Consider the following 17,849-nt stretch of genomic DNA (forward strand, 5'->3'; position numbering starts at 1 on the left):
AAAAAAAAAAAAAAAAAAAAAAGAAAGAAAGAAAGAAGAAAAAATACAGAAGTTCTCTTCTATATATTATCCCATTGAACTTTTCTCTGCCAATTAACTACTTTCCTTTCTAGAATTTCCAGAAATTCTTCAGCATATATAATCAAATAAAATTATGTATTCTTATGCTCTCCTCCCTTTCAAACAAAAGGTATTAATTTCACTGCAACACATCTTGCAGATCCTTCCACATCACCACATAGTGTCCTTATCTTTTTCGTAAGTTTTACTGAGACATAATTCACACATTAGAGTTCACATCAAATGTACCTTAGTTGTGTCACACCACAGAGCATACAGGTCAGTAGTTTCCAGTAGATTCACAGAGTTGTGCATCAATTATCACTAAATATAAAATATTTTCATCATCCCCAAAAGAAATCTCATACCCATTAAGTTACTCCCTATTCTGTGCTCCACTCTTCCTCCCAACCCTCTACCCTTTGGTAACCACTAATATATTTGTTTCTGGATGGCCTATTCTGGATACTTCATCTAAATGAAATCAAACAGTATATAGCCCTTTGTGTCTAGTTTCTTTTACTTAGCATAGTTTTCAAGGTTCATCTGTTGTAGTATTTATTTTTACTTTATCTTTCATAGTCCAATAATAGATTCACTTTTTATTTATCTATTCATCAGTTGATGGACATTTGCATTGTTTTTTCAGCTATTATGAATAAATCTACTATGAACATTTACATGCAAGTTTTTCTATGGATGTGCATACACATTCTCTTAGTTACATACCCAGGAGTGAGTAGCTGGGTCATATGGTAACTCTACATTTAACCTTTTGAGGAACTACCAAACTATCATTTTGTATCCTACCAGTAGTGCCAGTGGGTTCTGATTCTCCCACACTCTCATCAACACTTATTATTGTGCCTTTTCTGATTACAGTTATCCTAGTGGATATGTAGTAATATTTCTTGGCAGTTTTATTTTCATTTCCTTAATGACTGACAACAATGGATTTATTTTCATGAATATATTTGCATTCTTATCTGCCAGTGAATAGCTTTTCTGGAGAAATAACTCCTCAAATCCTTTGCCTATTTTTAAATTGGGTCTCTTTTTCTGAGTTATAAGAGTTCTTTACATATTCTGGGTACAAGTTCCTTATTACATATATGATTTGCTTTATTTTTCTGAGTTATAAGAGTTCTTCACATATTCTGGGTACAAGTTCCTTATTACATGTATGATTTGCTTTACTTCTTTAAAAAGCGGTAGTATTCTAGGAATCAGATATACAGAATGTATTTGGAAATTTAGGTTTCCAGTCTTCTGCTAATAACAACCCTACCTGTAGGATACCATTTTTGTGAATCACACCTCAGATGTGTTAATAGTAGTACGTTCCCAAACTTTCGTGTGTACATGAATCACCTTGGATCTTTTTAAAGTACAGCTTCTGATTCAGCAGGTCTGACACAATCCCTCATATGCAGCATTTCTAACAAGCTCCCTGGTTAAGTTGATGCTGCTAGTCTGTGCATCACACTTTAACTAGCAAGTACTACTACATGTGTAGGACAAATTCTAAAAGCAGAATTGATGGGTCAAGGAGCGTGTGCATTTCTAATTCTGGCAAATTGTCCTCCATGGGGATTATACCAACTTATATTACCATCAGGAATGTATGAACACGGTTACTTCCCCCAAATATTTACCAATGAAGAATATTACCAGGGGCTGGGGTTGTGGCTTAGTGGTAGAGGACTTGTCTGGCATGTGTGAGGCCTTGGGTTCGAGCCTCAGCACTGCATATAAATAAATAAAATAAAAAGATCCATTAACAACTACAAAAAAAAGAAAAAAAAAGAATATTACCAAACTTTCAGATCTCTCTGATAAATGTTTAAAAATTCTTTAGTTTTATATTTATATTCAATGATATTAATCATCTTTTCATATATTTGAAAGCCATTTGTATTTTTCTTCCTGACTACTGTGTCTATTTCTTGAATTTGTCTCCCCTACAGCTTCTATGATTTGACTCCTTTTAAGTAATTTTTTCCTTACTTCTTGGTATCTCAATTTGGATATTTCTCAGGCATTTCAAACTTTTAACATCAAGAAAGAATTCCTTTCCATCTTAAATGGAAAATGGTTTGACATCCAGCTGCTAAAACAAAATCATTATTAATTCTTCTTTCCTATTTCTAACCCTTAATCTACTATCAAGTCTGATGTTTCCAGCTCAAATCTGCTTCTCTTCATTTCCACTACATTCTAAATTATAGTCACAGGAGTTGGGGTTTTGACTCAGTGGTAGAGCACTTGCCTAGCATGTGTGAGGCACTGGTTCGATTCTCAACACTGCATATAAATAAATAAACAAAATAAAGGCCCATCAACGTCTAAAAATATTTTAAAATATAAAAAATAAATTATAGTCAAGAGTTAGATGATTGCAAAAATCGCCCTCAGTGTTTCTCGGTGAAGGCCCACACAACATTTGGGGAGGGACAAACTCTAGTATGGAGCTGTTCTGAATACTACAGCATGTTTAACAACTCTGGCACCACAGCTCCAAATGCTAGGGTGGCCCCTGGTCACCACTATAAGAGTTAAAAATAATACCCCACATTTCCAAATATTCTTGAAGGAGGGGCTAAATCCCCTCATTGAAAACCATCTCTCCAATTCCAGTCTTTTTGTTTTTGTACTGGGAATTGGACCCAGAGATGTTCTAACATTAAGCTATGTCCCCAGCCCCCCCTTTTTAAAAAAATTCGAGACAGAGTATCCCTAAGTTGCTGGGGCTGACCTTGAACTTGCAATCCTCCTGCCTCAGTCTCCTGAGTAGCTGGAATTGCAGGTGTATGCCACCATGTCCATCTGCAATTCCAGTCTTAACCCTTTCAATCCATTTACTACACATATAGTTTTCATTTTGTACCATAAATCAGATTACACGATTTCCCTGGATAAAGTCCTTGACTGTTTTCTGGAAAAATGACATAAAATACAAACTACTTAAGTATGACCTATAATACAGCCTCTAACTTTCTGATATCACCTTGGATTTATGACTCCATTATCCCTTGTTTCTTGTATCATAGCCACATTTAAATCTTTTCAATCCTTTTCTAACTTCAGAGCCTTTGTCCATGTTGCTTACTCTGCATGGACTACTTTTACTTTATTCTACAAAGAATGTAGTCTCCTATAAAGACTCGTACTGCTGGCCACAGTTTTTCATAATCACCCTTCCTGGAATATACCTTTTTATTAATTCTCCATCATGGGTCTGGGGTCTGGTCAGATTAATTAGTGGAATGTATCCAAAGCAGTAATAAATATTTTACTTATTTCTGTTATCTCTCTCTCCAAACAAACTATAAGCTCCATGAAAACAAAGATCTCTTAAGTCACCAAATACCTATAAAATGTCAACTGACATTCTTTGAGACTAAGACATCAAATCTCAAAAAAAGAGGACAATCTTCAATACAATACTGAGTTGAGTCTATATGAACTGAGAATTCTACATTTATAATAAACAAATTTCTACTAGCCCTATCCCCTACATATGATACTTAAGCAAAAACAAAACAACAAAACAACAACAAAAACATATATATCTCAAAAAGGAATAGAATTATACAAATTCCCAATTTAATGACTATGTGTTATGGTTTGGATGTGAGGAATCCCCCCAAAGCTCATGTGTGAGAGAGTGCAAGAAGGTTTAGAGGAGAAATAATTGGGTCATGAGAGCCTTAACCCAATCAGTGGATTAATCATGATGGGATTAACTGGATGGTAACTGAAAACAGATAGGGTATGGCTGGAGCAGATAGGTCACTGGGGGCATGGCTTTGGGGTATATATTTTGTCTCCAGCAGTGGAGCCTCTCTGAATGGAGCCTGCTGTCTATGGATTGAGACCTCTGAAACTGTGAGCCACCAAATTAACTTTTCTTCCTCCTTAATTGTTCTGGGGTCTTTTAGTTGCAGCAGCCAAAAAGCTGACCAAAACACTATGGAAAACAAGTAAATTCACTAAGATGAAAGATAAAGAGCCTTTAAGAAAGAATTCAAAGCACTTTTTAAATAATGGCCTACCTTAGCTGCTGGGGATTTTCATGGACACCAATCACCCAGTAGTGATCAGACTTTCCTTTGCAGTGTTCTCTTGTGTTACACACAGGAGTCCATGTATTACCAAGCCCTCTGTTAAGCATTCGAACATAGCCTTCAGAATCCACGTAGCAGGGGGTACCTATATTCCAACAAAAAAGAAATTACTTGGAGATATTGCACATATTTGTTAAATAAACCCTGTTTCAAAAAAATACATACCAAGGATTTAACTTTTTTTAAATATCTTTATTTTATTTATTTATTTTTATGTAGTACTGAGGATCGAACCCAGGGCCTCCCATGTGCTAGGCAAGCACTCTACTACTGAGCCACAATCCCAGCCCCACCAGGATTTAACTTTTATTTCAAAAAGCAAAGTGAAAAAAGGAAAATAACCCAAGACTGCCCTCTGTGAAATTTCATGAACCACACAGACTATGACCTAACAGAAGAAAAAAACTGCATGCGATATGAGTGAAATTTACCCAAATGAAGAGAAAAAAAACACAGTTCAAATGAAAACTCTGCCATCTGCTGGAATGTAACAGTAACTACTTTAAGCCAATTACAGGGAAAAACAAGAAAAACATTAACGACAACAAAAAAACCTAACATCTGAAGGCTCCTTCCAGGTAAGAGAGATTTGATAAAATGATTAGAAACTGATAGAAGGTAATGATATAAACAAATACCTTTATTACTCTTTTCTTTCATAGCAAAAATGTTACCTACTTACTATGCTACTTACCTCAGGAAGTGCATGACAAATTATCTAATTAACCCTTTTCATACCTGTAGCTTCATACCTCTCTCACTCTGAAAACATTAATTTCCTCAGGGATTACATATGATTGGAACTTGGGAAAAGAAAAAGCTATATAAATGGGAACTATTATTATTAAAGCATAAATGACTAATAATATCCCAATAGAAAACAAATCCAAAAATGGTCAACACTTTAAAGACATATAAACCGGGTATAGTAGGGCATGCCTGTAATCCCAGGTACTTGGGAGGCTAAGGTAGGCCAGGTTTGAGGCCAGTCTGGGCAACTTAGCAAACCCCCGTCTCAAATAAAAAAATGAAAAGGGTTAGGTTTGAAGATAAGTAGAGCATTTCTGGGTTCCATCTCTGATACAGCAAAACAAACAAACAAACAAAATTGATGTTTTCAGTGATGTAAACAAAGACCATACACTGCTAATAACAAAAATATTTAAGCCTCTAAGAGAAGGATAACAAATGCTTTAAAATATGGTATTCTTCCCTGTCTTTCAAATCATATCATAAGCCACTATAAATGGGTCTAAAATACACCATCCAACAGAAACACGTTGAGTCACAAATGTAATGTATATAACAAATACATACATATGTTACAAATATATGTGTGTAAACACATTGCAAATTTATTATTTGCAGTACTAGTCCAGGGCAATCACTGCCCATGCTAGGCAATTGCTCTACCACTAAGCTACTTCCTCAGCCCTACACAAATATGATTTTTTAATTCATAATGCCTCTTTTAAAAAAGGAGGGATAGTTAATTTTAATGTCTTATTTAATCCAACATATCCAAAATATTACCACTTAAAAATGTAACAACAGAAAAAAGATTAGAGTTTTTTACATTCTTCTCTAATACTAAATTTGGAGAATATACTTACAGAACATTAGCCACATTTTAAGTGTTCAATAGCCACATGTGGCCAGTAGTTAATTGCAATGGACAGGACAGTTCCAGAAAATTCTTAATTTTGTGTACAATCTGCTAGGAAAGATCCTATTTTACTGTTGATTTGTATTTCCACCTTGCTGTCTAATAAATAAATATTAGGAAACCATTTCCATTAGTAAGTTTCTAATGTGAATTCTCATAAAAAGAAATCTTGTTCTTTACACATATTACTTTACCTAACAAGTGCAGTTTCCAATTCTACCAACATGTTAAAATACAGAAATTAAATGTAAAATATAGACAACTTATCTTTAAGGAAATTAATTAAATTCATTAATGATTTTCTTCTTGAAAAGTGAGCTTAATATAAAGAAAAAATTAGCTTGCCTTCAGCTGAAAAACCAACCCAGACAAGGTAGGATTTCCTTGTAAGAGGAAGAGGATCACCATGTAAAATTTGTTTTTTCTTTTTCCCCAGCTCTAATAGTTGAACTCCAAGGCACTGATCTCCATCAAATCCTGTACCTAGTGAGAAAATGTAAATATAAATCAAGCATTGAAGGTTATTTAGCAATAATGCAAAAATTATTTTCTTGATTGATTTTATGTTTCTATTTTAGAATAACTAGTACTATTTTTATAGACAACCCATGTGAGGCACCATTCAGGTATTAGAAATAGAATAACATGTTACATGGACTATTTATATAAAATGATTATAAATGATATTCACTTAATTAAGATTTATTTATAAAGAACTTATCATGTAACCCTAGGCACTGGTCTAGACAATGAAGCTACAATGGTAAACAGTTTTTTGGGTTTTTTTTCCCCATGAAATTCATACTCAGGTTGAAAAAGAAATTTAAAAGATTCAAGAAGAGCAAAAAACGCTACCAAAGATTTGAAGCAAATATGTGTTAGAATGAACTGAGAGATTAGTTTAGATTATAGTTAGAGGTGGCCTTTATGAGAAAGTAAAATTTAATCTGAGATATGAATTGCAAGTTGGGGCAAGCCATGCAAATGTTAAAGAAAGGAATACTACAGGAGAAAGAGGGAATCACTGATGGCAGGTCCTCTGGCAGGGGCAAGCTCACGGTGTTCAAAGTACACAAAGTAGCAAGTATGGCCAGAACATGGCAAAAAGAGAAAGTGGCAAGAGATGAGGCTACAGAGGGCAAAGTTCAGCTCGTGTAGGATCAGATCACCTTACCAGCTACAATAAGAAGTCTCGCTAAAAGCGAAAGAACCTCAGAGAGATTTGAGCAGAAGAGGGAGATGATCTGATTTTCATACTGCTGTGTGAAAAACAGACCTTGAAAGGCCAAGAATGAGAGCTGGAAGAATAGATAGGCTATTATGGCAGTCTGACATGACATACCGGTTGGTCCAGGGTATGAGTGGAGAAAATGAAGAGACAGATTTGGAATCTGTTACTCCATAGAACTGACACGACAATATAGCTTTTCTAATGGGAAGTGAGGGAAAGAGAAGAATTGAGATGCCTACATAGAGGTTTCAAGTGAGCATACTATAAAAGATATAACTTTATTTTATTAACATTTTGTTTTTAATTTCAATAATATATGAAAATCTAGACATGCAATAAGGTACTACTAGTGATATCAATTTAGAAGTCACAAACATACAGGAACTTCAGAGAAGCCAAGAAAGTATATCTGATGGAATTGTTAAAAAAAAAAAAAAGTGCAAATATATCAGTGGTAATCTTGGTAAGACCAGTTTTAAGACCACATAGTGGTGGGGACTGAAGACAACATGAAGTGAGGAAAAGGTGTCAGCAGCTTTTGAAAAGTCACATTCAAAGTTGTTTTCGTCCTTTACACTAGAAGTGAGTTAATTTTTGAGTTTTTTTTTTTTTAAATTATGAAAGTTCACTGACACGCTTGCCCAAAGATGCGATTTATTTATTTTTATTTTTAAAAAGAGAGAGAGAGAGTGAGGAGAGAGATAGAGAGAGAATTTTTTAATATTTATCTTTTAGTTTTTGGCGGACACAACATCTTTGTATGTGGTGCTGAGGATCGAACCCGGGCCGCACGCATGCCAGGCGGGCGCGCTACCGCTTGAGCCACATCCCCAGCCCCCAAAGATGCGATTTAGACATGTAAGTAATCAATCAGACTTGGAATTCTCTTGACAATACCACATAAGTTCTATAAAGTTCTCATTTTCTTTGCTATTAGTACATACAACAAAATTCTCCACAAAGATTACACTGATGCAATATTAAATAAATGCAAAAGCAAGCCCAAAAGTACCAACAAAAAGCTCAATAATTTCCATATTACTGCAGGTCATAATTTAATTTATGAAAGACTGAAAAATCTACCTCTGTGATAAATAATGAAAAGCTGTTCTCCATGTCCTGCCATTGACACCACAGGTCCAGGAAGGCTGAAGACCTCTTTTTGAACACCTCCAATAGTAAATAATCGAAGGAGCAAGGCACTAGTGGCAGCAGCAGCCCATCCCTGACCCAAACATATGGCTTCAATATCCTCATTCTGAGGCATGTCTACTATCCACTCTTTGCTTGAATCCCAAGAACTAAAGTGCAGGCAGTGAAGCTTGCTAAAAAATAAAAAAAAAAGAGAGACAACCCAACTTTTATGAGATGTTTTATATATACAACTAATCATGAAACCCAATAACAAAAGTTTATTTTTCTAGTATATACTTCAGTATAAAAACTGTTTTAAGAAAATAATTATGAAATATCCTGAAAATGAATTATACTAAAACTATTAAACCATATTTTTTATGAATATTCAAAGATATAGGAAAATGCTCTATAATATAATGTTAATTAACTAAAAAGGCAAGCTAAAACCATTAAATGTGATTCTATGTTGCAAATGTAAACAAAAAAAAACACAACTAAGATTTTTTTTTTATATTGATTTTTAGTTGTAGTTGGACACAATACCCTCATTTATTTTTTATTTATTTATATGTGGTGCTGAGGATCGAACTCAGGGCCCTGCACATGCTAGGCAAGTGCTCTACCGCTGAGCCACAACCCCAGGCCCACAACTAAGATTTTTAAAGATAGTAAGTATGAAAATATTAAGCAACAGTTCTCTTACTGAAAAAAGTAACCAAAAGGGAAAAAAGAAAAAATTATTACACATAGTAGAATCAGAGACTACCAATCACTGCCAAAAATTTCATGTTTCAGTTTTTTTCCTTTGAGCATACATATATAAATGTAAGTTCTTTTTTATTTTTTTTTAAAGAGAGAGAGAGAGAGAGACAGAGAGAGAGAGAGAGAGAGAGAGAGAATTTTAATATTTATTTTTTAGTTCTTGGCGGACACAACATCTTTGTTTGTATGTGGTGCTGAGGATCGAACCCGGGCCACCCGTATGCCAGGCAAGCGCGCTACCGCTTAGGCCACATCCCCAGCCCAAATGTAAGTTATTCTTTAAGCTTCAGAATACAGATACCATAAGTATTTGGAATCACAAACAGCAGTGACATTCTGAACAGTAATTTTAATATCTAATCTTATAAAAAAGGTAACATTGTCTAGGGCTGTGAAATATATTTAAGGAGAACAGAAAGGATATCTAAAATCAAAACTGCACATGGAAATATATGTTCTAATTATGCAAGACATTCTGTGTTGGAGTCACTTACTCAACAGTATTTTTGTATTATTGTGGTTATTTTTGTGGTGCTAGGGATAAAATCCAGGGCCTTGTGCATGCTAGCCAAGTGTTCTACCACTGAGCTATATCCCAGGCCTGTGATTATTTGAATAACCTGATTTAACTCAGTAATAAATGCAGTATTGAATTGATTTTATAATGTGTAAATTAGCACACTAATCAAAATGTTAAAATGACTTAATATAGCATTCACTGGATTTTAATTAATGTATTCAGTCCCATGAGGATCTCATTAAAATGCAGATTCTGATTCAGAGGGTCTGGGTGAGATCTGAGATTCTGGGTTTTCAACAAATTCCAGGTGACCCACAATGCTAGGTTGTGAGCTATACTTTGAGCACAATAAGCAATTATGTATCATTACATGCATTTTAATTTCAAATCACCTAGGAGAAGTAAAATCCATCCATCAAGTATATCAAGAGTATCAATAAAAGAGATCAAGAAAGACTAATCTGGCTATAATATTAAAAAAAAGAGAAAGAAAAAAAATTTTTCCTTAAAAATGAAAAAAACCTCAAAAACATAGCTGCATCTAAGGCCTTATCATGATTTTTTCCTAGCTACCTACGTATTAACTACTATCAAAACATATAAAGTCCAAAATATATTAAAAACAGCAAATTAATAAACAGTACTTTTGTTTTTCCTTATTCATACTTTTTTTCCCCAAGGAGTAGATTTCAAATCTAATCCATAGCAACCGCAAAGGAAAAGAAGCCGGGCTTGGTAGTGCCCTCCTGTAATCCCAGCAACTCCAGAGGCTGAGGCAGGAAGATCTTGTGTTCAAGGCCAGCCCCAGCAACTCAGTGAGACCCTCTCTCTAAATAAAATACAAAATAGGGCTCGGAATGTAGCTCAGTGGTCGAGTGCCCCTGAGTTCAATCCCTGGCACCAAAAAATAAACAAATAAATAAATAAAATATATTTGTTACTATCATAACCAATCTCATCANAAAAAAAAAAAAAAAAAAAAGAAAGAAAGAAAAATAAAACAAACAACAACAACAACAACAAAAAACATGTATAAATAGTTGTAGTAGTAGTTACACATTTGTCAAACCATCAAATCATATACCTAAAATAGGAACACTTACTGTACGTAAATTACACTTCAACAAGGTAAATTTTAAAAGGAGGGTTCATACTGATAGATACTTTCATTTTCTAAAAATTCTGTTACTTTTTTTCCTAACAAATATATGTTACCCTTATAACAACACTAACAGCGTAAAAATTAATCCCATCTTTATTAAGCTACAAATTTTGTCGTGTTATTTTGTTTGATATGTAGTTAAGAGAATGTAATTCGGAGATAATTAGAGCAAAATCAGACACATGTTCTGAGGTATTATGTGTAAGCCGGTACTTGTACCAAATGCTTTTATCTGAAATTTCATACTATAAAAGATATAACTTTATTTGATTAACTTTTTGTTTTTAATTTCAATAATATATCTAGCAGCTCACCAGTGCCAAATTCTTCCTAATAATCTTGAATTTACCTTGCTAGTTCATCAGTGCTTTCACATGCCAACAAAATAGCTTCATGGGATAGATCTGCTACTGTATAATTCAAAGCATTTGACAAGTGTGTTGCATGGTGTATTGAGGTATCGTGGAACTCCACATCTATGGCATTGTCATGTTCATCATTATAGCAGCGAATAATTCCAATTGAGTTCCACACCTACAAATATGTAAGATAAAATACAAGTCTGAGGAAAATTGAAAATAAAAAAAATCAGTAGGCTACAGGAGTATGAATTAACAATACTGTAACTCAATCTGTATCAAGGTTTAAGTTATAGAAGCTATCACATCTCATCTAACTCTAGTTTCAGGTAGCAGTAGCAGTATCAGAACTACAATTACTAATTATTCTTTTCTTCCTGAATTATAAGCATATTTATTAACAAGTTGAGTATTTAATGTTTAAAAATAAATTACATGACTTTTTAAAAACCTCAAAAGAAACATTTCAAAACTTTAATTTATTTATGCTATGTATACAAACAAGAATTTTTTTTTTCTGTTCCAACTAACTGGTTTACATTATAGGATAAATAATATATTTTAAGGCAACATAAATTGACAGCATTTGGAAAACTAATCTTCCACTAATGTCACTACAGGCTCACACTATGCCCTAGTATTTCTAATAAAATTATCGCCAATACTTAATTTAATTATATAGTCATTTTGAATATACCTATGTATTTATAACTATAAATACTTAACTAAATAATTATACATAAAGTATCGACACTAGTAAGATGTTACTTGATGATTACTGATGGCAGCAGTTTTGTGAATATTAAACATCACCATTTTTATCTACAAAAAAAAATTATGCCAGGTCTTTATCTTTCAAAAAGACAATAGGTAAAATTCCTCAGAGAATAAAACCTCAAATATTCAATAAACAGGATACTAAACTTCTTAAGCTCTCAAACTTGAAGCAAAAAATAATAGTTCATCAATTCAAAAAGTATATATTTAATGCCTACTGTGCAATATCTTGTTTTAAATGCTATCAGTTTAAAAAAACAAGGTTGGGGGTATAGTGCAGTGGAGAGCACTTACCCAGCATGCTAGAGGATCTGTGTCCAATCCCCCACCACCACCACCACCACCACACACACACACACACACACACACACACACACACACACAGAAACAAAAACCAGAAAAATCTCTATCCTTGCAGAGCTTACATTCCAGGAAAGTAGGGTGAGGAAAAGGGGCAGATTCCCCATCTCCATTAGTACTTATCACTCTTTAATACATTACTAGGAGTCACCATCTAAAAAGTATCTTCTAACTAATAAATACACGAGAAACAAGGTTTGGACATCCAGCCATGAAGTATTTCAAGATATATAGTCATATTTACTTAGGTTCATTATGTCATTTTGCAAAACAGAATTTTTTAACATAATTTTCAATAATGTTGAAATAAGAGTAAAACTGAGTTAATCATAAAATAAATCAACCACAAAATTATAATCAACCAAAGTGTTCCAATCCATTTAATCAAGGTTTTGAAAAAAAATGTGTTTTTTTAAAAAAATCCAACACAATAAATTATCATTAGAAAAAATGCTGAGAAATTATTTTAAAAGTTAAGTGTAGATCCAAGGCTTACCATGAATCTGTGAGTGAGATGTAAGGGTGTAGAGCCTGACTGGAATGGCTTTTGCCGCGGAGTTGGAATGGGCCCATCATAAAATGGCCTTTGGGATGTTACAAGTGGTAGATTGTGAATGCTACCTGCCTGATCTTCCTCCTCCTCTTTGAGAAGACCAGTTTTTAGCATTGTAACATCTGCAATACAAAGAATATAATGAAAAGAATCATAAATACCAATAACCTTGGAAAAGAAAAGCATTATGGAATCTAATAACCTTTCTATTCATACTTAATGAAAACTGACACATTTGTCTCTCTCATTATTGAAGAGACGTAGAGATGATGCAAAAATACTGTTGGGATAAGACTGCTGTCTGCCTTAGTGTAAATCAAGACAGTGATACCAAAATATGTTAGTAGTTACTGCATTATTAACTACCACTCACAGTAATAAAACACTAATTTTATTAAATATTGATCCTTGCATAGTTTGTTTTAAAAAAACAAAAAAGTTCTGGCACAAAAATGGTTAATGTGCATAAAAGAAGTATGATGGTTGCCTTAAAGTTTTTTGGAAACTATTTAATGTTTAAAAATAAATGATAAACATCAGCTAACATATGGTTATGCAGACATGGATATGTGGCAAACATTTTCTTGGAAAGAATGAAGTGAGACTGTCATTTAAGAAAAATAACTGACAGAATTTGTTGCCAGTGATTAAAACTGAGAAAATCAAAATATTGGAAAACTTGTATTTGCTACTATAAGCTTGACAACTTCCTAATATTTAAAAACTTCTGATGAGGATTGGGGATAGCTCATTGGTAAAATGCTTGCCTAGCATGCATGAGGCCCTAAGTAGACCTAGTACTACAAAACACAAACAAAAACTTCTGATGAGATTGGTTATGATAGTAACAAATATATTTTATTTATTTATTTGTTTATTTTTTGGTGCCAGGGATTGAACTCAGGGGCACTCAGCCACTGAGCCACATCCCCAGTCCTAATTTGGATTTTTTAAAATTTAAATTTAGGTTTCACTGAGTTGCTTTTCCTCGCTTTTGCTAAGACTGGCTTTGAACTCGGGATCCTCCTGCCTCAGCCTCTCTAGCCTCTGGGATTACAGGTGTGCACCACATGCCCAGCTATATAATTTTTAATGTGCCAATGAGGAAGGTCTATAAACTTCAGTGAACCATTATTTTCCAAATTACAAAGCATGTGTTAAAAGTTAAATATGGTTTAAAAAACAAACAAACCATTCAAAGTTCAAGTTAAACTAACGATTTTATTTTTTAATATTTATTTTTAAATATTTATTTTTTAGTTATAGGTGGACACATATTCGTATGTGGTGCTGGAGATCAAACCCAGTGCCCCACGCATGGTAGGCGAGCACTCTACCTCTGAGCCACAGCCCCAACCCTAACTAATGGATTTTAATAATAACAGAGCTGAAAATCAGTTCACTGAAGCTTCCAGATTCCACACTGAAAATAATCTTAAAGACTATCATGTAGGCTGGGGATGGAGCTCAGTGGTAGAGCACATGAGGTTCTGGGTCTGATCTACAGCACTACAAATAAATAAATCACACACACACACACACACACACAGTATCAAAAACTATCTATAACTCTTTCAACAGGCTATTAAAATACTTCTCCCTTCACGTATTACATCTTTTGAGTGAGGTAAAATTTTCTTCATCCCACATACTTCAAGCACAAGCAATACATGGCAATAAATTTAGTCCAAGAGCAGATGAGAGAATCTCTCTTCTACATTAGATACCACAAACATTGTGATGCCACCATTCTTTCCCTATTTTTTTAATTAACAAAAATTTCTTCACAGGGGGGCTGGGGATGTAGTACCATGCTTGGTACAATGCTTGCCTTGCATGCACAAAGCCCTGGGTTCAATCCCTAGCTTTGTCTCCCCACCATTCCCCCCACCCCACAGGGCACAGTGGCACATGCCTATAATCCCAATGACTCAAGAAGCTGAGGCAGGAGGATCATGAGTTCAAAGCCAGCCTCAGCAACTTCATAAGATCCTATGTCTAAATAAAATATAAAAAAAGGATGGGGATATGGCTCAGTAGGAAAGTGCACCTGGGTTCAATCCCTGGTACCCGCCCCACATGTTTACACTTAATAAATTTATTAATGCTATTTTAAAATTTGTTTTTATGTCCAATATGGTAAATAAAAATAGACATAACCCCATAAACAAATGTACTTTAGAGATCTTCAAGATTTTTTTAGAATGTAAAGTGCTCCTGAGACCAAAACTTATAAAGACTGCTATTCTATAAATATTATATGACTTAAATGCAGGAAAATTCGCCACTGTACATTGGCATTTTACTAGTTATGTTCAAATGTATTATTTTAATATATAAGTTGTTGCAACAGGCACTTTATTTGAAGGTGATAAATTATAATCTCAACTTATTTAACAGACATAATAGTATTCAGTTTAGCTACTTGAATTAGCTTAGTAGTTTGCATCTTTCAAAAAACTTATTTATCTAAGTTGTGGAATTTATGAGCACAAAGTTTCATACTATCTTCAAAATCTTATTTGGTTGTATTTTATACTTTTAATGAACCTCAATTTGAACAAGCCATATTTTGAGACTGGGGATATAGCTCAGTAGTAGAGCAATTACCTAGCATGCATAGAAGCTCTCAGATCAATCCTCAGCCACACACACACACACACACACACACATAACGCTAGCCATATTTTAAGTGCTCAACAGCCACACATGGCTAGCATCTACCATAGTGGGTAGTATAAGACTATAGATACTATCTTTGGTAACTATTCCTTGTTCATTTTTTATATTAATAATTTTTGTCTTCTCTTTCTTGATCAGTCATGATATACAGTTTTCTATTTTATTGACCATTTCAAAGAAGTAGGTCTTAGTTTCAGTAATTTTATGTTTTTTTTTGTTCTGTTTCACTGGATTCTGCTCATTATTTCCTCCCTTCCTCTTTGGGGTTTAATTTCTTCTTTTTCTAGTTCACTAAAGCAGAGGCTTGGATCACTAATTTGAAACACTTTTTTTAACATAAGGATTTGTTGCCCTACATTCCACAAATTTACTTTATCGGCTTTAATAAAAAACTGAAAAATTAAACAAGGTAGATTATCACATGCATACCAACTGAATTTTCATCATCTTCTAGAACATGACTTCGTTGTCTAGCATGACTGGAAGCCAGCATGAGGTCATCATCGTCATCATCATTTATAGCCCCTCTTGAAAAAGAGGGCATCTCAACTGCATTATCATTTAGAAAATCACCAGCATTACTTGTATTATCACCATCAAAAAGATCGTTGTATTCCTCTTCCACTCTGCTAGATACCTTGAATAAATTAATATAAATTAGAATGCATTAGTGAATTATTTGGGGAAAATTACTCAAAAGGCATTTTTTTTTTTTTAGTGCTGGGGATTGAACCCAGAGCCTCATTCACACTAGGCAAGTACTCTACCACTGAACTATATCCCTATTCCTCCCTTCATCCAATGCTGCTCAACTGTACTCAGTATTCCTGAACCAAGGAACCTCTCTGTTACTTTTTCCAAAGAACAAACACATCTCTAACATTCTGCCAGAATATATGTGGGGAGGGCAGTTACCCAGCTGTGCACAATGATTCCAATATGTACTTATAAACCATGGTAACTAAGCAAATGCCTGAAATATAAGCATATTATACTCCTTAGATAAGATATATTTGCTTTAAACCACCTCAACTAAAGTGGTAAAATTAAAGAAAAACAAAGGAGGCAAAGATATTCAACATATTTAATCATATTTCCTAGAATTATGAACATACCATTGCAGGAATTGGATGCCACTGTAAACAAGTTTTTACATCACTTTACACAAAGTAAAATAACAAGCAGATTCGTGGCAAGAGTTTACAAGTTACTCCTACAGGATAAAAGAAACTGCACAAGTACTTCTAAATATATGTAATCATATAATTTGATGAGTAATTAATAACTAAATGTTATATTTAACCATTCCAGCTACAGTCTTAAAAGTTTATGTACTAAAGTTGGCCAAAAACTTTTTAAAAAAATTTTCTTATTGGAAATTGAGAGTTGTGCCTTATATTTATGATGAAGGCTATAAAATATTAACAGGTGTTGTGACAGAAATATGTGAAGAGTGAAAGCAAAAAGGAGAGAGTGGTCAATTCTAGATAGCAGGATTTAAACATTTTATAAGAGGTAACCTTGGAATTAAAAATTTTTTTCTTAATTAACATTTTGTTTTATTAATGTTATACATGCTTATGTACTAGTCAGTTTTATAGTTTAATAAATAATATCCTAGTATTATTTTTAATTTTTAATCATATATAATAGATCCTATTAATTTCCTTCTACAGAAAATGAAGATTTGGTGGCCTTTTACAATCACCAAGTTCATTCATGTACATTATTTTCCTATCCTAATCCTCCCAATACAGATAGGTTCTCATCTTCATGTAATCGATGCACAGTATTTACATTATTAAAATCATGCAAGTGAATAGAAGGAAGACTAATAGAGTATGGGAAGGGAATCAGAGAGAGGGAGAACAGGAAAGAAAGAGGACATGATGGGGATTAAAATAAAGAAAACTATATTCATTTGTGACTATGTCAAAGTGAACTCCACTATTATGTATAACTACAATGGATGAATAAAAACTAAATAAATTTTTAAAAATTATATAAATGCTATTCATGGCTGAATAATAATAGCCAATTCTTACAAAGTCTTCTAGATACTCTTCTAACCTACATATTCATTTCATCCTCTTAATAATGCTAAAAGGTAGGCACTATTCCTATCTTCCTTTTAGAGATGTAATATATTAGGATTGCTTTTCCTTTCTTTTACAACTTGTTGTCTTCCCTGTAATTAAGAATCTCTTGCCAGGTGCACTAGTACATGCCTATAATCCCAGAAACTTGGGAGATTGAGGCAGGAGGATTGCGAGTTCAAAGCCAGTCTCAGCAAAATCAAGATGCTAAGCAACTTATGAGACCCTGTGTCTAAATATAATACAAAATAGGGCTGGGGATGTGGCTCAGTGGCTGAGTGCCCCTGAGTTCAATTCCCCATTACCTGCTCCCCCCAAATCCCTTGTCTCTTTCGGTATTTTTTTCTCATTTTTTGT

The 17,849-nt window shown here is 33.9% G+C and overlaps 1 protein-coding gene across 4 annotated transcripts in view; it reads right to left on the reverse strand.

The window, feature by feature from the left end:
* The window catches only part of Wdhd1 (WD repeat and HMG-box DNA binding protein 1), a 56,157-nt gene that overhangs the window by 24,309 nt on the left and 13,999 nt on the right, over positions 1-17,849 (reverse strand). For all 4 annotated transcript variants that reach the window (XM_048793552.1, XM_048793554.1, XM_048793553.1 and 1 more), the window contains 6 exons: positions 15,826-16,033; positions 12,658-12,836; positions 11,015-11,199; positions 8,168-8,409; positions 6,199-6,336; positions 4,116-4,272 (listed from right to left, as the gene is read on the reverse strand). In XM_048793552.1, coding sequence (XP_048649509.1) covers positions 4,116-4,272; positions 6,199-6,336; positions 8,168-8,409; positions 11,015-11,199; positions 12,658-12,836; positions 15,826-16,033 — 1,109 coding nt within the window. The remainder of the gene's footprint in view (positions 1-4,115; positions 4,273-6,198; positions 6,337-8,167; positions 8,410-11,014; positions 11,200-12,657; positions 12,837-15,825; positions 16,034-17,849) is intronic.

This window comes from Marmota marmota, unplaced genomic scaffold (assembly GCF_001458135.2).
Source record: "Marmota marmota marmota unplaced genomic scaffold, marMar, whole genome shotgun sequence".
NCBI lineage: Eukaryota > Metazoa > Chordata > Mammalia > Rodentia > Sciuridae > Marmota > Marmota marmota.